The sequence below is a fragment of the Formica exsecta genome, unplaced genomic scaffold (genome assembly GCF_003651465.1).
Source record: "Formica exsecta isolate Colony F162 unplaced genomic scaffold, ASM365146v1 scaffold201, whole genome shotgun sequence".
Lineage (NCBI taxonomy): Eukaryota > Metazoa > Arthropoda > Insecta > Hymenoptera > Formicidae > Formica > Formica exsecta.
Window position 1 is genome coordinate 2,642,250 of NW_021849308.1, and position 23,725 is coordinate 2,665,974.

Genomic DNA, 23,725 nt, shown 5'->3' on the forward strand with positions numbered 1-23,725 from the left:
GTACCCACGTGCGTGACTGAAACCTGTAGCCGTAAACCTGTCGTTCGTGTTTTTTTGCTCTGTTTATTGCGCACCGCCGTTACATCACACTATAGAAGCCTCGTTAAGACGAGGTGTGCGTGGGGTGGACGCTCTTGGAATTCTACAGATTGGCATCTCTCTCAGAGCAAGATGCAAAATACATAAGAGAATCGCGATCTTAGAGCGTCTACCGATCGTACAGCAGCAAACGACCCCTTTGCTCTAAAGTGCCGAATATTGTACGTTTCTAAATCCAAAGTCCCATCGTCTTACATTTCCCGAAACCCCCATCTGACCTAATATTTATATTCGTGTCGACGACCATCTTGATCGTACAAATGTTACATATATATATATATATATATATATATATATATATATATATATATATATATATATATATATATATATATATATATATATATATATATATATATATATATATATATATATATATATATATATATATATATATATATATATATATATATATATATATATATATATATATATATATATATATATATATATATATATATGTAACATTTGTACGATCAAGATGGTCGTCGACACGAATATAAATATTAGGTCAGATGGGGGTTTCGGGAAATGTAAGACGATGGGACTTTGGATTTAGAAACGTACAATATTCGGCACTTTAGAGCAAAGGGGTCGTTTGCTGCTGTACGATCGGTAGACGCTCTAAGATCGCGATTCTCTTATGTATTTTGCATCTTGCTCTGAGAGAGATGCCAATCTGTAGAATTCCAAGAGCGTCCACCCCACGCACACCTCGTCTTAACGAGGCTTCTATAGTGTGATGTAACGGCGGTGCGCAATAAACAGAGCAAAAAAACACGAACGACAGGTTTACGGCTACAGGTTTCAGTCACGCACGTGGGTACGCACAACACTGTCTATAATACCTTCAGTATGCGTAAAACGATGCGTATCGTGCCGGATGAGAAACGGATGAGCAGGGGTAGGGCGAGACTGATATAGAGGAGCCCATTAGCAATTATTTCATACAATAGTGGCTCGTTCGTTGGATGTGTTGTCTCGTTCGTTATCGATGTGTTTTTATCATCTTTGTACATATTTTCTGATTATGATGTGAGCTACATTTATCTTATTGTATTACTTAGATTTGATTCTATATATATGACAATTTATGATATATATCCCTGTTTTTCTTGACAATTACACACAAATAAATCACCCTTTGACCTGCTATACTTTAATCGTTCCTAGCTCATTTTGATCCATTTTTCCGTATTATCCTACTGATTGTGAATCTCGCACAGCCATAATCATGTTTTCAATATTACGTGGGGATACACATACATATACACGCTAAGACACATCCAATGCAGATATTTCTAAATAAACTTATGCTAATAATCTATCAAAATTTAATTCGTAACATGAATACTATAATCACTTTAGGATAAATGTAACTTCTACACTAAAAATGCTTTCGGAAGCAAAATTATTAAAAGAAAAAATCTTTTATCAAACAGTTGCAAATACGCTACATTCACCTTAAAAACAAACAAAACGGAAAAATTGAGGGATTACAACCACGAAAAATTCTCGCTCAAAACCAAATATCATAAGCTATGCGATTAAATCGTATTTTAACCTGAAAAAAAGATGTCGCGCGGTTTTTACCCATTACTTTTCATTCAACTTTCCGCACAAAACTTAGAAATAGCTGCAGAGAGTATAGTATAAGCATTTATTGTTAAACTTTGTGTGACGGTGATCCATTTCGAGAATATACGTTACATTACTTGTCCCTTAAACAATTAGAGAGATTTAGCCAAATTACATTTGTGTCTGCAAGAACATTAGAACATTAAATTCGACGCGGATCACCGTCGGGAATATCAGCCAAAGTTGGATCGCTTAATATCCTATCTGATTTTATCGCGCGATCCTGTTTCTCATTCGTTTTTTCGGCTTTGGTATAGGTCTTAGATTAACATTGGTTATAGATTATTTTTTCCCTTTGTTATATTATGATTTCCATCACCATTCCCCTTGGAATATCGTTTCCGCTGTTACATATGTATGTTACATTGTTATCGGTTATGATAATTGTTTCCGTTGTTGTTCTCGGTTACTTTTGTCGCACAGAAAACATAGATATAACTCGTATATGCATCATCCACACACATATACACTTGCGCGGTTCCCGTGCTGTTTAGATGTATACATTGACGTAATGACGGGTGTAACTGTCGCGTCAAAGATACCATGCGTGCACATACAGATATGTTACGTTTTTATATACACATACATATGTCCATATATACATATATATGTACATATAAAGATATATATATATATATATATATATATATATATATATATATACATATATACCCCAACCTCCTTCCCTTTAGGATGGTGGATGCTGGTGTAACCGTGTAATTTTGTCGTTCTCGGTGTTAGCCGCAAGATCTTCTCTTTAACGCCTATAAACGCTTAGCCTGCACACAGAACTAACTAACGCTGTTCTTTCTTTTTTTTCTCTGTTCCCTCTATTTCACAACGCGCCGTCATCGAACTGCAGACAGAAAGCTGTTCGTTGGTATGCTAAGCAAGCAACAAACTGAAGACGATGTCCGACAGTTATTCACTGCCTTCGGCACAATAGAGGAGTGTACCATTCTCCGTGGACCCGACGGAAGCAGCAGAGGTGAGTGATTGATTCCGAGCTTTTTACATTTATACATTTAATTACTATTGCATGATAGTAATCATATATGTATATATGGACATAACAAATAAATAATGTAGATAATCTTTGATCAATCTTCTTTGAAATAAATAATTTTTTGTTAAACGTCATCTTTTTTGTTTCAATTTTATATTCGTTGATATTTCAAGAAAATGAGTGATGATCGTAAATATTGCGACTAACGATTCGTTATATCATAAAAAGTTAAAAGATCGCCGATAAAGGAATTTAAAAATAGCGTGCTTCAGAGTCTCTCTAAGGGATTAAGAACGAAAACCATATCCTCTCTAGAGCTAAGTGTACCGTAACGTGGTGCACGTATATTTTTATGTCGTGGGATAAAAGCATAGGCGCATTGTCCATAAAAATACGGGCATCTGTGCAATTTTTAGCCGCAGGGCGGGATATTCGCGTCCCTCTTTATTGCACAATCGTTTTATGTCTTTGCCGCGCATTACTTTTTCCACTTGATTTTCGTGCAGTTTTAATCCAAGAAAAATCAACCTGCGAATATAACAATGTAACAAAAAAATCTTATAAGCTCAACGCTACTACTATTTCAACTTTTTGTTAACACGTAGAAGCGAATTTCGTGGTACAGAAATATGCCAAATGCTTATTGTATCTTTAAATAATATTTAATGTTCAACTTTAAGTCGCGTAACAGCAAAAATTACTGATTTGTTAAAATAAAGTTTATTCGCGTTAAATAAGGAATCAAGCTAAGGTTAAAAGCCTTTATATTTTTATCACACACGAAAAAACCATTGGTATCTTGATATTTTACTGTAGAAAAATCAATTTTAAAATAGTCAAGGAAATAAAAAAAGAGTTATCTGAGAGAGAGACACACTTTGTACGCCAGTATCTGGGAGAGCCGCGAAACTCATAATCCGCATAATCTTTGAGCATTTTCATCGAACGATGAAGCGAGCAAAGGGACTCGCCGAGGCACCTGGTTTCCAAAGAAGTGGAGGCGAACGGACTTCGCGAAATTAATCACGAGATGAAGCAGCAAAAGGGAGGGAGAGCGGTTATCTCAAAGGAAAGAAAGCAATTGCTCCGACTTGACGCATTACGAGAAGGAAAAATGAGATAGAAGCTCGCGCTCATCTCAACCTTCGACGATGATGCACGATTAAGCCGACGCGGAAGGATATAATCGCAACGGCATTTGAATATTCGCTCGCGCTGTAAACAGCACGGGAAGTTAGGTGGATAGGGGTGGCGAGGGATGGATGTAATTCGAGCGAGGATAACTGGCGGAATGGCGGACGAAAAGTGGCTACGGAGCTGTAGTCGGACGGGGCGGCGAGAGCAATAATTTCCGCTGGACGAGACGGCGAAATTTAAATATTTTTATTCAAGAGCGAAGACCTTGCAATGCGTCGGCAAGCAATGAGGAGGTAGCAACGAGCTACGAAGGAAGTGATCGAAGAAAATGGAAAAGCAAGACGTACTAGCGAGAAGGAAGAAAAGAAGGGGGGGGGGAGAAAAGCAGAGGAAAGAGGGAGAGAGCAGAAAAGATAGGGCAAACCGAAGGAACCGAAGGGAGAAATAAGGAAACGGGAGGGCGCGGGTAGGCAGGCGCGAATGTAATTAAATTCCACTTTGAAGTGAAACTCACTTTCAGCAGTTAATAAGATTTTGATTCGCAGTCGGTGACGTAACGCAAGCGCGCTCATCGTCTTTGGCAGGTAGGCGCTGCTCGTTCGCGATGACGAAGGTAATACAGGGGAGGAGCGACGCCAAGGGTGGCAGTCGCAGAAGGGAGGCGCCGGGGAGAAGGAACGGAAGTAGTACGCGAGAGAAGAGCTTTACAATGTGCGAAGTCTGTGTTCCTTTACTTCTAGCAAAGACCAAGCCTTCCCCGCCCGACCTTCCCCGTTTTGCCGTCGCGTCAGAGCTCGAGATTCTTTGTCGAAAGCCTCAGGACGACGATGTTGCGCCAGCTTTCCGAGCTCTTTAATTAAAATTACGCGAGCGCTCGTAGCACGACAGTTTCCAACTGGTAGTCGGTTTATCACGTGGAATGCATTCGCGATTACTCGCCGAGAATCTCAAGTATGTCGCTCCGACGATTACAATATCTTTGACGAAATGAAGCACGCGAGGTCTGAAATGCAATCTCGAGCTTAATCTCCGTCTCGCAAAGTTGACCTTTCGACGTTGAGCACAGTCGATCGAGGACGACCATCGCGAGATTACCCGCACATGCGGTTGTTTCCACTTCTCCAAACGAGAGAGCGTTCCAATTCCATCCCCGCACTGGCGCTTAAAGCGCGAATCTTCTACGAGGTAATCCCACCGCAGCCCCGACCGCGACATTCGTCCTTGGACGTTGGTATCAGAACGAAGTTATCCGGCGGGGATGGATGTGCCTGCCGCAGGAAGAGCCTGATCGCTTATTCCGCCGCGGCACATCCCACGGCCCCGGTCTCATCCCGGCAGAAACTTTCCCAACACGCTTCATCACCGCTCGCCGAGCCTCGGTCGAGTTTCATAACTAGCTAATCCGACCCGTAATAGAGAGATCAGGGAGAGCTCCGCAGAGCGCGGCCGTATATATATACCTATATACATATATATACAATATCGCCATGCTGTTGCGAGTCTACCACCGACGCGGCACCGAAATTACAACGGGGAGGATATCGTTTCGGTAACTCTTATTCTAACATCATCCGTCAGTAAAGCACGGGGATCAGTTATGTGTCGGGAGTGTAAGCGTACGCGGCAGGAATATCCTGTCGACGCACGCAACTCGCGTCAGTTTTGTCGTCCGATACGACCCTCGATGAGTTGCGACGACTAAAAGTTATTGACGACGAACCCTCGGCCACCCCTCTCGCTTCTGCCCGCTACTCTCTCGACTTAACTTCCCTTATCGTATGATGCCACCTATCTCGGAACGTGGCGGAAGATTTTTTCGGTAATGACGAGCTTAAGAAAGAAACGCGGATCGTTCTCAAAGAGACGCAATGTCGGTCGTCGTCATCATTGTCGAAACGACGTACCGGCGTTGTCTCTCTCACCCGTAAGTCTTCTCTTAAACCTCCCATTCTGCCTCCGCGCCGTCTCCCAGGGGAGAGAGGAGAACGACGACGGAGCTCTTCGTCCAATTATTTTTCCCTCGCTTCGAAACATTTCAACGCCACTTCAACGAACGAACTCGTTCTATTCTCGTTGCCGCGCAACCCTCCTCAGTTCAGAACCGCGTCACTTCCTCCCCGGGTTCTTTCCCGTCCCCTGTCAGTGTTGCGCTCTCCCTCGTCACCCACCCGCCTCCCCTCCCACTAGTTTGCTGGGTACGCGATTCCAACTTGGGGCAACCCCTCAACGCGGACCACGAGTCCGCGCATTATTTCAATTGCGTGAACGGCAATAATTCACCGCGCGCGCTAAGAAGATTATAAAATGTTTATGAATAATGGAACGAAGTATTATTCGGGGCCCTTTTATGTATCGCATAGGCGTGGGAGTGGTACGCTCGTCGAGAGTTAACGCCGGGGCGGAGGCAACCCTCTTTTACGAAGTAGCGACCGAGCCACGTGTATCTTGTCTGTATGCGCCACGATTGCGCAACCGGGTGCCGTGAGCGCGATACGATTATTCAAGCCGGAGAAACAATTCCGTGCATTAAGTCGTAATATAACATTGCGCTCCGGTATTCCCGATCCTCTTTTGTCGCCGGTACTCGCGAAACGCGGTATTTGGTACTACTAGCAGCCCCGGCCGCGCTAACTATCGGATAGCATTATGTAACATTTAACCCCTTCAGGCAGGGAGAGAGAGAGAGAGAGAGAGAAAGAGAAGAGAAGTACAATAGATCATGAGTTTGCGAGTTACTGCGCGAACAATGCAATTACCAGAAACATTATATCGTGCGCTTCAAGATCTTACCTTAAGGGATGCGCACGGCGGATGCTAATTTACTCGGTTTTAACACCAAAGTGCATATTAACATAACATCTGTCACATTATTGCAAACTTGAAGCTTTTGATGCGCCACAACAAACATATTCGATTACAAGTTTTGCACGAATAAATGAGTTTTGAGATCGAGAAGACGTGCAAAAACAGATAAAAGTTCTAAAATCATTAGCCAATCATTGCCAAAATTTTCGTGTCAATATATTCTTGCAGATGATACGTTAGTGCTTGCATTTCATTAAACATAAATAACTAGGAAAGTACATTTCGTTTAATATAAAGAAGTTTAAAAGCAACACAAGTTGCTTCGGTTGTTTTCTCAGCATGTTGCGTCAGTTTAATCGTCGTAGTCAGTACCCTTTAAATTGTCATTTCAATTCGCCGGTTATGTAACACTAGCAGCGCGGCACCGACTCACGTACTCGCGCGAAATCATTTCCGATCATTTTCGATGGAGCTTTGTTTTTGACTGCGCGACGTAAAGAGATTGCAATGGCCGCGTTAACAATATTGCTGACGGGAAATATGACGAATCAATAATTTCCTCAGCCTAGCATTTTATGATGGGGCATTAAACGAACGATGGTTATCGACGATTAATCGTTCGGCTGTCACTTGCACCGGCGTGTCCGCGCTCGGTATGTATCGTACCTTAATACGCGCGCCGACAATTTGCGTCCTTTATCTTCGACACGCACACGCGGAAAGTGCGCACCTCCATTATAACAGGCACGGTATATTACACATACATTGTCGCGGATTATGTCGGGAAAAATACTATTATTACTGGAATACGCTCTCATTATCGCGAAGCTGTAAACTTGTCCGTTCTCATTATCTTCCACCACTGTGGAATTATCAAGCGGGGTAAATCCATTAATGATTCCACTTATCGCGAGGCAAATTATAAAATACGAATGTGGCGCTTCTATTGTATTTTCAATGAGACAAGCTGTTAACAGAAAGCGAATATTAAATGTTGCGCGTAAAAGAAGAATCGAAATCGTGCTAAAATGGCAAATTATACATGCTTTATATTGAAGCTCGGTATGGAGATGACCGATATCCTATCATATTTATAACGATAAAACCACCTGCTTCTTTGTATAAGCATCGCCGCCACTTCCTGGCGCCGCACCACCACCGCTATACCCTGTGAAGGAGAGTGCTCTCGGGTAGAAGCTCTCAATATGTCCGACCTAATCCTCTCCCGGAGGACCCGGCGTCCCCTCTCGCGCTTTACTTTGCAATACGTACAAACATTTCGAGCCCAGCTGCGCCACGGGATTTAGGAGCTGAGCGATTAATAAATGCTCCGTACGACGAGCTGGCACCAGGACTCTCCGACAGCCACTCGACGAGGAGGCTGCCCGTGATTTACCGTCCGGACTCGCGTGTCTGCATCCAAGCCCCTGCCGCTTCGTCTGGATTTTCGGTGATTTCGCGGCATCGTTATGATTTAGTGCCGCGCCCCGCTTGAAACATCGGCGACGATCAGTCTTCCTCTTTCAACGTTCGAAAACTTGGACCAACGTAAGATGCCGAAGCAATTGACGGACAAATAAGTCGTGTTATGAAAGTTATAACTTGCGTCGTGGTTGTGTTCTTTAAAAGGATATAATATATATCACTGTTCTTCATTACTTTGATAAATACATCCGTCTTATATATATATTATTTTACGCTTGTGATTTTTATATTAAATATTGATACCGTATTTCGCATGCGAAAATAGCATAGAGATTTAAAACTTATTTATTGTTTTCTCGATCATCGAAACACTATTTTTAGCATGCACTACTTATGCAGATCTTTTAATACATATCTGACTTTTAAAATATCTTTTTATTATCATATATATATGTATATAACAAGGAAGCAATAGTTTTTGGTCAATTTTTCAACATCTTATTTTGAAAATAAAATGTGAAAAGGCTGAAAAAAGGACATTTACCACCGCAATATCGATATTATAGATAGTATTTTTGGAGAATTACTTTGATTTACTGGATGTGCATGTTCGATAAACAGCATCGCCATCAATCATCGCCGTCTGAGAAGAAGTAAATCAACACACCGACTGTATGATGTATTTAATACATTGGGAGTTTCGACATTCGAGTTTGACCTCGGCAGCGCGCCAAAATCCCGCGCACGAACATTGCCGGGAGTGAATCGGGAATGGCGAGAGCGATGATATAAATAACGACTCGCGTGACTGATAGATTTATTTAAGTCGCGCGTTATATCACGGACTTTTCATTGAGGGATCGTCAAACTAGATCTCGCACCCCCTAGTCACGCGAAGCGTGCGGAGCGCGATAAAGATCCGAACCACGTCAGCCGAACCGCTCCCTTCGATTGCAACCCCGCTTTGTCAAATCCAACAAGAGCAAGATTAAACGGATCCTTCGGAAAATATGTAAGTAATACTGTAGGATATCTTCAAGTATATGCTTTCTCCGCTATTACATTAATATAATTAATTTTACTCTATCCGATTCTATCATTAAAATGGAGAAAATTTTTAGAATGACATAAAAATCTAATCACCAATAGAATAAATTTTAAATAAATAAAAAACTAAATTTTTCTATAAATCTAATAAATTAAATATGCATAAAAGTAGTGAATAAATGTTGCGATATTTATTTAACTGTAAATATGTCTTGTATATCATTAAAAATTCAAGAGAGTAAACGATTTTTCTTTGATACGATTACAGATACATTATTCAAGACGAAATTGTATTTACATAAGAATTAAAAGTCCTGGTTACACGAATTATGATTTTCGAGCTATCCTCGCTTGCGATTTTCTTGTCGCGCGATCACCCTGATACGACACATTCTATTGCGAGATTGTAAGCAATGCCAGAGGAAGCAACGTGTCTTTGTTGATGTCGCCTGAAGTAGCATCAGGCGCCATTGTGCGCATCGAGATTTATCGTCTTTATATTAATGCGATTACTGTCCTGCTTCCCACGGAAAGCCACAGGAAGCTTACGCTGGACATCGTAACATCCTCGCGGTCGCCTCGCACAGCTCCTTCCTCGCCCGACATCGCGTCAATATCCAGCAGTATTACACGTAGTGGGAGCCTTCTTCGTCAATATCCGCGTGCTTTTCACTCGACGTGGCTCGTAGAAATGACAGGGGGAGGAAAGGCGCGAGAGAGGATACCTTGGTCCCCTTCTGTTAGCCTCCATACGACGGCTTTTGCCCGTCAACCGTAAATACACCATATTGCCCATAAACCTTCGCATTCGTGCATTACCCATCCCGATTCGACGCTTCGTCCCTCCAGCAGCAACAGCAGCTCGTCGCTGTGTTATCGAATAACCGGTGGTGGGCGGCTTAACAGGCCGCTCTAAAGCAGCATGTCCTCCTCTCATTCCCTGTGTCTGATCCCCTCGTGTGCGATTTTGCGTTTCGAAATCATTTTCCAAAAACCGGTCGCGACTCGATTATTTATTACGAATCTCTCGGTTTATGATGGCCCGCATCAATGCCTGTTCGTCGATGATTACAAAACGTCATGCGCTTATAATATAGATTCGCAATGATAATGTATTGAGCAGATATTACATCGCGAAATAATCTCGCCGCAAGTTATAGCTGCATATTTATGGGATTTCCATCAAATTTACGTCGTTGTATCTCGATCGAATATTTCTTAGATTTCTATAATGCTCGATAACGAGGATTCTTCATTATTGATTTGCGTAAAGTATACGAATAAACGAACAGAGTATGATATTTCATCGCATTGTAAATTTATGAGGTAGATAATATTAACATACAAAGATTTAATCGACAATTACATATTCAATCCATGACAATTATAGTTGCACATCGTAAATCAAATACGAGATAGTGAAATCATATTGTGACATAATTGTGATGACAGAGAGATAAAGATGGTGTTAACGTTAAAGCTCTCTCAAAATCGGTATAACAGTATTATTAATAATAATTGCCGTACTGGACGAGAGTCGGGGAAGCCGTTAAGGAGAAAACGACGTTCTCGTGGCTTTAGACTATAGCGTATTACAAGACCATGTGTCATAAAACAACGTTGGGAATTTAATAATCCATTACTGACCTCATCGCCCTTGTGCTGCATCGACGTAGCTTCAAACACAGCCGTGCTTGTAATCGTAATCGAGTTTTGTAAAACGAGTCTCTGCACGAATGACGTTTATATTCATTGACGCCGTTTGCCTTTATCACTATAATGCCGATAATGCGTCTCTTGTACGACACGTAATTACAATCGGCGTTGTCGGTAATGCTGCTGCTGCTGCTGCTGTTACAGTTATTGCCATGCTGTCACAGCAAACTCAATGGTTTCTTGTACGAAGCAAAAATTCTAGAAGGAGACAATAGTCGCACGCGATTTTACCTTTTTATATTTTTCGCTTTCTTTATCCGATCTCACCCACCGCGCGATTTGTGACTTCTCGTTTGTACATAACTGCGTTGCAGTCTTTTCGACGATGCAGCGACACAGCAATATCATAGCTTATACTCTATCGCCTGAACATTTTATGTATTGTTCGATTCTTTCGATTTACAATCGTTCTTACGTTAACACCTTTTGCCGGATAAATAAAAAATAAAATAAGTTTTCTCACTGGCGATATGTACGAGTATATATATACAAAACATTTTAATCATTTTTAGATGAAGAATAATTGTGATTGATTAATACTCGAGAATATTATATATCGACAAATTCAGAGATATAAAATTTCTTTGATATTGTTCGATATACAAGATGCGATGTAAGATGCAAGTCCTAAAATACATGCGTTACTACTATCTAATCTTTAATCTTTTCTTATTTATCAATTCATTTAAATATCAACCATTTAATTAATGCATTTGTTTTAGAAATATTCCTAACAATTTTCTAATGCTGAAATCACACAATACACGATTATAGAATAGTCTCTTTCTTAACAATCCCACGTGCATCTCGCACTTTTACGCGATATTGCGTAGGTAGCAATCGTAATCGCGGTCGTCGCAAGAGTCCTTTTCCAAGATTTTTACAGGAGGCTCTTTTATGCGCAAGGAGAAGGAGAGGGAGGGGGAAGGTCGAAAATTCATAAAGCGACACACGTGGCACTAGAAATTTAATAATCTATCTCGTATCCTTCGCATGTCGCAGAACGTGACTGTCGGCGGATAGCATATACAACGATCACGTCGTAATCGTAACGAGGAATTTTACAGAACGCCTCGCTCTCTCTCTCTCTTTCTCTCTCTCTCTCTCTTTCGCACCCTCTGTCGACCGGTTTACACCGCCATCTCCCTCGTTCCTATCCTCCTCCCGCTTATTTTCCGCGCGCGCCAAAGCACCCTTCCGTACCCCCCATTGCGGCCGATGCGCGCCCGATCTACCAACCCTCGCTGTAATGCAGTATGAAACTCGTAACGACGAGTCAGCCTATGTTTCTCACGTAATGGAAATACCGCTGCTTATCCGCGCGTTAAACGATTCAACTACGGCTGGGTACATTACGTGCATCATTACGCTCATGGCGGCGGGCATATATACTGCAAGAGGAGGGGAGGAGGCTCTTCTTTTTTTCTTTTCTTTTTTCGTTTGCCGGCACCGATGCGTTCGCGTTATTATCGACAGGTGAAGAGGCGATAGATGAAGGACCTCTCGGAAAGGCCCGACGGAAACGATCTTTGTAATAGCTTATAACCGCCGTTATCGTGGGATTATCGTCTTGCTCGACATCTAGGATTAACGATCATACCAGATGACGCGTGAAGTAGCACATTGCCGATGCGGTGTGATTCGATACAGTAGATAATCGAACGGAATTCGTACATTTTGCACGCACTAATATTAATTTTGAATGAGGAAATTAGGTGGTAGTATGTATGACGTTTAAAAAAAATTAATAATAAAAAGCTCATATATTTATTTATTTTATATAATCTCTATTCTTCGTAATAAATAAACTTTTATGAGGAGTATATCTATGTATATAAATACATATAATAAATGTTAAAAATAAATGATAAAAATATAAGTAGCTATGTGTGTTTGCAATTATATCATGTCACGTAATTAATTAACAATTAAAAAAGTAGAATTATCTAAAATCCTTTTATTGTAATATATACTATTAAGGTATGAGGTCCACGTTATATCGTAGAAAAAAAGAAAAGTCTCTCGCGCAATCTGCAAAACCGTTACGACTCGACGGCACTAACAGTTTTATCGTCTCGTATGAAAAAAAAAGACATTACAGCCATTTCGACGTTACAATTTTTTACATTGTTCCTGCGTGTACAGTCGAATCACAACCGTTGGCGGTTTCGCCGATCACCAATCAGCTATTACAGACACAAATCTCGCGTATTGCTCGCAGTTACTCGCCTCGCGCACGCACACGCGTATAAGCAGGCGTATTGAAACAAACGCCATCGCGCGTAGGGAAAAGCCGAGCCGTCCGGATGATCAAACAGACGGAATTACTACGTACAAATCGTAGGACGCAGATGATTGGATTACTGCGCGCTCGGAAGAGGGTGGCGGCGGCAAGAGAGAGAGGAGAGAGAGAGAGAGAGAGAGAGAGTGACGGTGGAACAGGGGTAAGGGGTTGAAACCGTAATATACAGGTAACGCCGATTGCCGGTGGTAGCTGAAATCGTGCACGCGTGTGTGCGTGCGCGCGCACGCGTTACGCTACGTCGCGCGGTGCGTTTCGTAAATGCACGTTAATCCGCCTACCGAGTACATTTGCGGCAGCGACGGCGGCGGTACCGCCTCCCTCATCGAACCATCGAATTTTCGTTTCCTCCGCTAGGATCCTCTATGTATGTATACGTGTGTATATGTTTACCATTCGAACGCGAGAAAGCACGCGTACATTGTATTGTATATTTACCTCTGTGATGTACACACATAGGCGCGCACGTGCGCGCTGCTTGTATGTCGAGAGACCGCGCACGTATCGACCAACGCGACGCGACGACGGAGCCTTGGAGCGATTTTAACTTTTACGTTGAACTTTACGTTGTGTTTACGGTGGCCGTCGACGAGACCTCGACGAACCGAAGGGCGGGACGCGCGTAAAGTAAATTTATTATCGCGAACGTGTGCGAGCTAAAGCTCCACGCCAAGAAAACACATACACACACCGTACGATCAACGGCGTGGAGAGTGTCCCGAAAGTAATGAAGCGTCCTGTCTTGTTCTCCGCGCTGAAATCGGTCGAATTAGCATTCGCGTGCATTCGTCCCTCGTGTCACGAGGGGAATGAGGGGCCGAAAGAGATACGATCTCGCTGCTGCGTGTGCGATCGCACGTGTGACGCGTGGCCGCGTGCACATGCATTTCATATACGATAAAGCCCGATCTCGTGTATATAATCCCCCGAGGCTCGCAATAATTATAAAACTACATGCGACAGTCGGCCGAGCGACCCCCAAAACGAGCCCGCTCTGAAATCGCTGCCCCAGAGGTTCGCGATTCATCCCCCACGCTTTTAAAGCTATTTTCTCGCTCTCTCTCTCTCTCTCTCTCTCTCTCTATACTTCTCTCAAATCTTCGTCTCCCCATATTGTCAATTACTTTCTAATGCGTTTTCTACGTGGAGCAATTTAAAATCCCGTTGTTAATTTTTAAAATAGCATCGATATTCATTCTTCATATATGATGTATATATAGTACGTGTTTTAAAGATTCATAATTTCATCAAACAAAATTCTTTTTTCAATTTTATCTGATAAAAACAAAATTACTTTCGTAATTAGAAAGATTTCACTGCGCAGACCGAATGGAGCGATTAATTTCTCGTTTTGCAGTATTTGATGTTTCCTCTCTATTTACACGCAAAGATATATTCCGCGTGCTTCCGATTACCTGATTTGCGTTCTTCGATTCGAGTCAACAGTGATCTTTAATCGCGCATCGCGAATACGTACCGCGGTGCGGGCCAAAGTCGGTGGATACCAATGTTTGCTCGAAAAAGCAAAGAATAAATCGAGGGGCGAATTTATCAGTGTGCTTCGAAAATAGAGACTGCACGCGGGCTCTGATAAAATATCCCGCTTACGCAAATATCATCGACGCGTGTACATGCGTATATACATATGTATATATATACGTCGATGTCGTCGATCCGTAAATGAAATTGATACGCGACAAGACGCGCGGCGCGACTCGGCAACGAAATTGATACCCGGGCATTTTTCTCGTAACCTTATCTTTCAATTGGAGGGGAATATTAAAGCTCGGGATCGGCGTCGTGAAGCCGAGCATGCTTCTGCGGTGTTCTTTTTTCGCTTTTAGCGCCGAGCAACCATCGGAACGGAACGCGGCGCGCCGTGAAAATCGTGGTCCGTGATTGCGCCGTGATTCTATTAGGCCGCCGGCGCGCGCTTTACGCGCTTCCCAGCTCGCGCGTCCGGAAATTGTGTTTTTAATTCTTTCCGATAAATCAGCCGTGACTAAACAAGTATTAACATTCCCGCGCGGCCGGCAGCGAGACCGCGACGACCTGCCGCGGTTTGTGGTGGATGCGGTTAGCAGCGGAGCACAAAAAAAAGGAGAGAAAAAGAGAGAGAGACCGCAAAAATACGAGAACGGAGGGATGGCGACGATTGGCGGATGGAGAAAGAACGGGCCAAAGTCGAAACCTCCAATACGATTAATGGACATTAAATCGAAACGTTCCTTTCGAGATATTCGTGTCGTCTGCTCGCAGAAAAACGTTTTTTCCGGCCTCTCCGCCTTTCCTGCCATTCCATCTCCTGTCACCCTCTTGTCACTACATACCTGAACAATGTAACAAAGGCATGCCAGAGGGAGAAATCGTATTCACCGCCTATTCTGCGAGAGGGGCAAGTCGAAACGTTGCGCGTCGACAAATTTGATTTGTCTGTCGGAGGGTGGGACGATATTATTTCGGGCTAAAGCGTGAGCCAAGTGCCTCGAGGGTTGCGATGAAAGATCAATATTCGAAATCTGGGTAATCATACTATCATAGTAATCACAGATCGAAATCGGAGTTTAAGTGCGCGCAAAAGCATAATACGCTTTGTAACAACCATTATGATGCAAGGAATGCGTGAGTACAATGCGATACGCTTCGTGACTTTTGATGAAATTTTAATATTTACCGACTGTGATTACATTCTGTATCAGCAAATTCTATTTTGACTTCAAGTTTCTCTCGCGTGGCCAAGTTCAAATATTGGATACACTGTACATTCGATAAATACATTTAACAGATGCATTAAAATAATTTGTACATAACGCGAGTGATTTGCACGATTCTGTAAACCAATACCCTAGTAAACATCTATTTCATGAGCTTCATATTGTGTTTGAAATCGAAATTTGAGACAGTCTCGTTTCATGTATCAAATCAACGAAGATATCCGCTATTAACCACGTTTTTTTTATGCAAAATTAAGATTTATTAAGAATTTCGATATATCTTATAAAAAAAAGTGTACTAAAAAATCTTGATTTAAAAATTCAGATGAATATAGTGATAATTATATTGGCATAATAATTTTCCAATTTTACGCCTCGCACATTAATCGATGCAATAAAATTGGGGACGAGGAAGGAAAATAAATGAAAATCGATGAATAAATTATTTAAGATGAAGCCGTATGGAAAAATTTACAAAATTATAATTTCTCGTATTATAATCGATAACATATTTTAATTTTTTACGCTATGATGTATAGCGCTACGTTCATTTTGAATATTATATGAAAATTTTTAATAATTATTTTACAAGATCATTCTAATTATAATAATAGAGAGAGAGTTACGCTTTTTTATAGATTGTTAATCTATCGAAAAGTGACAAATCTCATTTCCATTTTTACATCGAGTACAAGCGATTCTCGTATGATTCGCGTATCCGAGAGAGAGAGAGAGAGAGAGAGAGAGAGAAATGTATGTCGAGCGATGTCATACGACAACAGTATAGGGCATTTCTAGCAGTGTCGGGTGACGGTATGTATGCCGCCGAGAGATTTATCGTTTATTGAAATTGTCCCGGGGATGGAGTGTGGCGGGCTATCACGGTTATTTCGCATTATGGAACGACAGGATCCCGCGGCATCGCCGCGAGGAGGAATATAGGTGCCATCGGCGACGGAGACGGTCCACTACGTGACGCGTTCACGAATCGCGACATTAATACTAAACGCTCCTTTATTTTCTTTTACGCTTCACTCTCCGGACCCCGACCGCGACGTCGCCCGCGAATTTTAACGAGACCCTCCCGGCGACCCCTCCCCGTGAAAATTCTCGTCGCCCTCCTACAGCCCCCTTCTCTCTCGCCCCTATCCTCGATCCTATACGCTCTTACGGGTTCACGCTCGGGTTTCCGCGCACGATTTACGCCGCGGAGCCGCTGCTTGCAGCGCGGCGGAGAATTTTATGACGACTTCGTGCAGTCTCTATATTCGAGGTCCCTCCAATACGCGCCACCCTCGAATTGATCACGTTTTTCGACGGTATATATACGCGCGGAAACGGCTACATATACTGCCGTCGTCGGAGAATATTGAGAGGGGCGGACAATCCGGCCTTCGGGCGACTGCCCGTTAAAGCCCGATGCCGGGTCAGTGATTTCAAGGCGCGCGACATGGAACGCATCTCGCCGTGCGATGAGAACGCGAGATCTCGTTCGTTCGTTCGTTCATTTTCGGCGGAAAATCCTTTCATCGTGAAAACTTTTTTCGGCGATATCGATACCACGATAACGGAAATGAAAAGATAGAAATTCCAACTGATTATAGAGTTTCTACTCAATTAGATAACGATATTTTGTGCTGCAGAGAATTTTTCTTCGTCATAAGAGAATCAAGATCCATCTAATAAAACTTCTACGAAAAATATATTATGGTATATATTGCACATTATCTGTTCAATATTTAACATCTCATCGACATCGTTAATACTGTTTCTTGAATGCTGTCACATTTTTGGCATTTTTAATAATAGACATTTTCGAAACGAGTTTTTTTTGTACATTTTATGTGTTTTTAAGATAAAATCTCTGGAATAAATTTAGATAATTGTTATAGTTAAATTTTATTTGGATTTGAAAAAATATATAGAATATAACTGTTATACCAATATATGAAATTTATATTGCGAATGCACGGATCAGCGTAACTTATAAATAAAGCGTGTCTAATCTGCTCGCTAAGCCGGGAATAGAAGATCGCTATTTTTCGGGGTCAATGACACGTTTCCCATCGATGGGACTTTGGGCACGAGGACGAAGGGCCGCCAAAAGAAAAATCAATGTAGTGAATGAGCTTCAAACATAGCTGCCTGCCGCACTATTCGCGTTGGGGTGACTAGAGTTAGGGTGAATTCCATGCCACGTAAGCGTATATCGGGTGGCTCGAAAATACGAATTGTAACGAAAACGATGGCTCCATATGTCTGTTCATGAAAATATCTTTTGCAATATTTTTAGCTAGCAATAATTTCGAAATATTAACGTAAAAGAGGAGTCATATATCCCGAAAAACCTTCAGATATAGCATATAGTTTCTAATTTAAATCGATTGGTATATACATTCTCTGTATTGCAAAATTTTATGGATGTCGAAACGCTCGATCTTTGATTAGTACCTCATCGATTATTGACGCTGTAGATATTCGCCAAATTCACAGACAATAAAATAATTTGATAACACATTGACCCCTCACATTGATTGACGTGACAGATGTTTACAAAATAATTTATATCGATCGTTAAAAATACATTACCATATAGCGATTTTCCACGGCCATGCTCGCTATTAACCTTACAGCCTTTTGTGCTTCAACTTGTCTCGAGCAATGTTTTCAAGCGTAAATAATAACGCGGCGAAAAGAGAGGTTGTCGCACCTAACGCTTTGAGATGCGCGAAAGTACGGACGGAATTCGTTGCATCAGTGGCCACAGAAATTGTTTCGCGGTATACTATGGACGCATATGTTTTCGCGAGCACAAACATATTGCATTAGCAGCTGTCGGCGACGTGAAGAAAATGAGTAGCTGAGAAAGAAACGAGGTAGCAAGATTGCGGCGGTTAGCCCCGGCGAGATTTTAGTGAAACCATTCTAACTTTTTACTTTCACATATTTTTCCTACAGTTTCCCACTACAATGAGATATCATAAACGGTATTATTTGTATTCCTATATCAACTATGGCGCTTTCACATCTAATATAAATTTATTTTTAGTTCTCTGCATTATTTCAATTTCTATTAAGATATCAAGCAAGATATCAATCTATAATTTAGATGCCACAAATCTTTATTCGTAGTATAAACTGAGAAAATTGAAGATGTATAACCTTTAACCTTTGAAGTCTATGTTAAAATTTAATAAATTTTAATATAATTTCTTTAACTTTAATATTTTATTAAATTAGTACATGAAATATCATATTCATTACTATAAAAAAATTTTGTTCTTTGCAGTCTAACTTCATGCAGAAGAATTTTTTCATGTCATTCAATAGCAAAAATTAGTGAGAAAGCTGGGGATAAAACTGATGTTGTAGACTTTATTAACTCCATTGTACACTTAATGATAAACGCGCGTATATATAGATCGCTAAGATTATAATTAAATATAATCATCAAAGGCAAAATTCTTATATGCTACGTAAAGATTTTCATAAAATTTCCGAAATGAGATATGCACCGACAGTGAAAGCTTGCTGTAATGTATGTCAACCTTACTTTAGCAATACTGTGCGGTGCTACAGGTATTGTTCCTTTGTCAACAACGTCAGCTACATCGTTAACGAATCGATAAGACCGGACCTCATTGTCGGGCGGAATATAAAGCGCGCCGGGACGCGCATGTTACCGACGCGTTCATCTGTGGGAACGTCACGTGTTACGTCCCACAAGAGCGAAATGTGTCAACGTCCGGCTATGTGTCGCGGCCGATGACAATCGCACTGGATTATACGCGACGAAAAACTATTTTGGCCGTGTCGTTCCTCGGTTCCAGCGCGCCACCGTGATTTCGCTGATATACGCACGTTAGGCAAAAAAGATACAAGGGAGCGAGTGAAAAACGTTGATATTACAAAATCCCGTGGTTCGCGTCAGCATCTCGTTATACATTCGAAATTTTTCTATATATTACATGACCGATAATATTGGATTAATATGTTTTAAATTCTTTAAAATATACACATTTTGTGCAGTATACGCAGTAGAGATTGATATCCGGTATTAAATTTTTTTATACATTTTCTACTTGCGTTTTATAGTTACAAAATTAAAATAATTAGTCATATAAAATTATCTTTTTACAATTTTATCAGTCGAACGACTGTCAGTTCGTACATTGAAATTTTGTATGTATATATATACAAGTCCGTGCTCAAATAATCAAATATGTACCACCTTTCGTAATATTTAACGAATAGGAGACAGTTAAATTGATGATGTTCCGTCCCTAACAAGGGATCGCACAAAAGAATGTCAATATTTTTGAAAAGTGGATCTTAAACGGACGGAGACGAACTCGCTCCCTCTCTTTCTCCGTGCTGCTCCTCTTTTAATGTATTTACAAAAGAGGCGAGTCAAAACGAGAAAGGGAAAGAAAGCCGCCACCGTCTTTTCCACATCCGTTTGTGAGGGCGACGCGCTGTGCGGCGAGGGAAGAACGGCGACCCTCATTCCGTTGTTTCCAGCTCTAAATGGCAGCTCGCCAAGTATGCTAACACCCTCTCGTGCACATGCAGGAACAGCCCTGCTCTCGCTACCCTTTCGCGACACGCACGCAAGGTTCCATTGAACACGGCCGCGTTGCACACGCGGATCCGCACACAATGCGCGCAAACACTTTGCATTCGTAAACATGCGTAAACAACGACGGCGGTTTCGCACCTAAGGTACAAGCCTCGCTGAAAGTATGCGTCGTCATTCCGATATATCGAACTGAAACCAAAGAAGATGGCACACAATTTCCATCTTAATCGGTTTCCAATCAATTTACGGCCTAAATTTACATCGTAAATTTTCTACGGAAGAATTCTAGTCTCACGATGATGTTTCGAAAATTCGTGCGTTGATTTAGTCAAACCGAATATATGCGTAACTGTCGAAATATTGATAACGATCGACGGTTAATAAAAACATACGGTAACTTAACGTTTAGCAGCGTGTATGCTCAATATCAAAATGAAGTTTTAATGATACGTTTGAGTAAAGTTTGTCTTGAACCGTAGGCCTCTAATAAAGCTAAATTGTATCTTGACGAAATATATACAGCCTTACTTTGTTGGAATAAATTAAGAGAGTGGTCGTAAATTATTAATATTTTAAATACTGATTTAACAATAATTCGATACAAAAATGTTATATAATTATTGATAAATCTTAAAGTTTGTATATATGTAATATAAATTTTTATTTATAATTTATGTTAATATCTGTTAAGTAAGATGATAGTATTATAAAATTATGTATGATGATATAAGCACTATTTTTTTGAACAAATAGTTTTCAAGGAGATAAAAAGTCGGACCATCGACATCGGTGTAAAAATTCATGATACGCTAAGTATAATTCCTCGCAGCCTTCGTCAGGTTAGCTACATGCAGCTTCGAGTCGGAAATGGCAGCTAAATGGTATCTCCAGGGGGCTAAGACGTAATTCGGTTTTTAATTGGTTTTTGCGCGAAGAGGATTTCGCTCAGGGCGTTATGAAGTTTCGCGAACGGACGACGATTTCCAAGTTTTCCAAGCGATATCTGAAGTCTGGCACCTTCTTTTTAACTCGCGATATTTCTAGACACGATCAACCGGATTAAAGAACTCCATCGAAGGCGTTATTAAAGGTTAGGTCCTCTGTCTACTGGCAGTGGAAGGAACTATTTCTCTCTGCCACGACAATCGATTAAAACTTGAAGCTTATTAAGATCGCATTAAACTTTTAACCGACTCATCTCGCCAAGAAGGGATATCCCCTTGCTGATACGTATTTATCCAAATATCTATCAATGTTGAATTTACAAATCGAAGCGCAGCCGAATATTAATTAAAGTGTCATCAGTAGTTATAAAATGAATGCTTTACGACTTTACGACAAAAGAGATGCAAGAGAAATTTTCTGCAATCCATTTTGATAGAAAGTTTAAACGTATTTAATGTCGCGCAAAAAGTTATGCGTTAAAAAAATGAGTAGATCGCGTTCTCTTGTTTAAGTGATAATTTAGATGAATAGATATACATATAATTATAAATATGACCATGTATGTATATATTAATATATAGATGTATGTAAAAAGATATGGACATATAATTTTTCCTCTACTAAAGATATTTATGTCACACATAAGTCGTAATGTCTTGTGTTAACTTCTCGAGCGATAGTGTTTCCTTGGCCACCTGAATAGTAAACGAACAAGTCCGACCCTTACCGGCCATTCAGCATTATAAAAGGTGCTTAAATATTGATTCGACGGGCAATTATGAGTGGTTTTTCACCAGTCTCCGCGAGCGTACCCTTCGGCCTTGTTTCCCGGGATCGCTTAATTACGGGATGTTTGCGTTTCTCAAAATTAAACTCCTACTGGGGTGGTCGAGATAGCGCATCGTGGCAGCCCTCAGGGTAGTCTAAACAAATTTGCGTGAAACGAGAGAGCGCGGGTCAATACCGATCGTGATTTTCCGCTGGTTCGATACGACGACGTAAGCTCATACGCGTCGATCAATAAAGACGAATTTGCTATCTCGTTTTGTTACTTCAATTCGTCAGGATACTTGGAAACGTATCGAAAATTGCGATAAAAATGTAGGAAATTCTCTAATCAACGCGTACGCGATTAGAATACAGAAACGCTTTTATTACGAAATATTTATAGATGGAGGTAATTTCGAGGAATAAAGTAGAATTTATAAAACGAAAAAAAAAGTAAATTTTCTGTTTTAGATAAAATTTAATAAAAATATATCTGTCGTACGCAGAATGGCTTTAATACACGAATGTTATCGTGGGCGAGAAATTCGCCATTGGATATCGATCTAGCTCCGTCGCCGTCGGGTTACTTCTGTAACAAAGTAGCGAGGTGACAATTCCTCGCGTTTTCGCAATTACGGAAGTCGTTTAATAGCCCAGTTTCCAACAGTCTGGAAATTCGTTTCCGCTCGCGACGAAAGGAGTAGTCTCAAAGGAGGAAGTTATTGTCGGCGCGCTCGAGGGGTGCGGTTGAGAAACTTAACTTCCCATAGCGTATATCATAGGAAGCGAAAAGGACAGGGCGGATGAAGAAGAAACAGGACGGCGTAGTATGAGACGAGTTCTTCGACGATCCCCCGCGGTTTATTTTCGTGGCGGTAAATTAACGGCTCGTGGCTAGACCACCCCCGGGACTATTTCGCAAGCAGTAACAGCACCCGGTGATTCTACACCGAAATTAGAGATGAAACACTTGAGCAAACGTATAGCGAGTTGACAAACGAACGTTCTTCTCTGTCAATTTCAATTAAACATCTATTGCGAATTTACGAAGGAAAAAAATATGCATTGATCATTATTATATTATAAATGCATGTATAATCTTATATCTTCATTTCGCTTATTTTTTCAAAGATACAAAAATACTCCTTGAAGAAGAATGTTAAGTAGAATTTTGTGTTTAATTAACACGCCAGTATTACGTTCTTTGCCGAAAAATAAAACTTTTTAGAAACTTCAAACGTGGAATATAATTTGTTTAATAGCAACTTTCACTTGACTGTTACAAACCGCGCGCGACTCAGTTTCCTCAGAAGGAATTACGTTGATAACCTGACGTCCGCATCGGCAGTATCTCAAAATTCCGCGCATTTTCCACGACGGCGGCGACGTACAAGCCGCAAAAGGCAGACGAAACTAGCGGTTGAAAATGTAAGATATTGCGAAAATGGACGATGACAAGGTACGTGCTTCGGTATCAAGCGACTCTACGGGACTGCTTCCGCGAAGTTTAATTAAATAACGAGGTGACGTCGCTGGCGTGGGAA

The 23,725-nt window shown here is 41.1% G+C and overlaps 1 protein-coding gene across 9 annotated transcripts in view; it reads left to right on the forward strand.

Annotated features, from left to right (window-relative positions):
* Positions 1–23,725, forward strand: part of LOC115234611 (CUGBP Elav-like family member 4) — a 714,297-nt gene that overhangs the window by 642,989 nt on the left and 47,583 nt on the right. For 8 of the 9 annotated variants that reach the window (XM_029805804.1, XM_029805802.1, XM_029805805.1 and 5 more), the window contains one exon: positions 2,600–2,725. The exons of the other annotated variant lie outside the window; for it this stretch is intronic. In XM_029805804.1, coding sequence (XP_029661664.1) covers positions 2,600–2,725 — 126 coding nt within the window. The remainder of the gene's footprint in view (positions 1–2,599; positions 2,726–23,725) is intronic. 9 annotated transcript variants of the gene reach the window in all.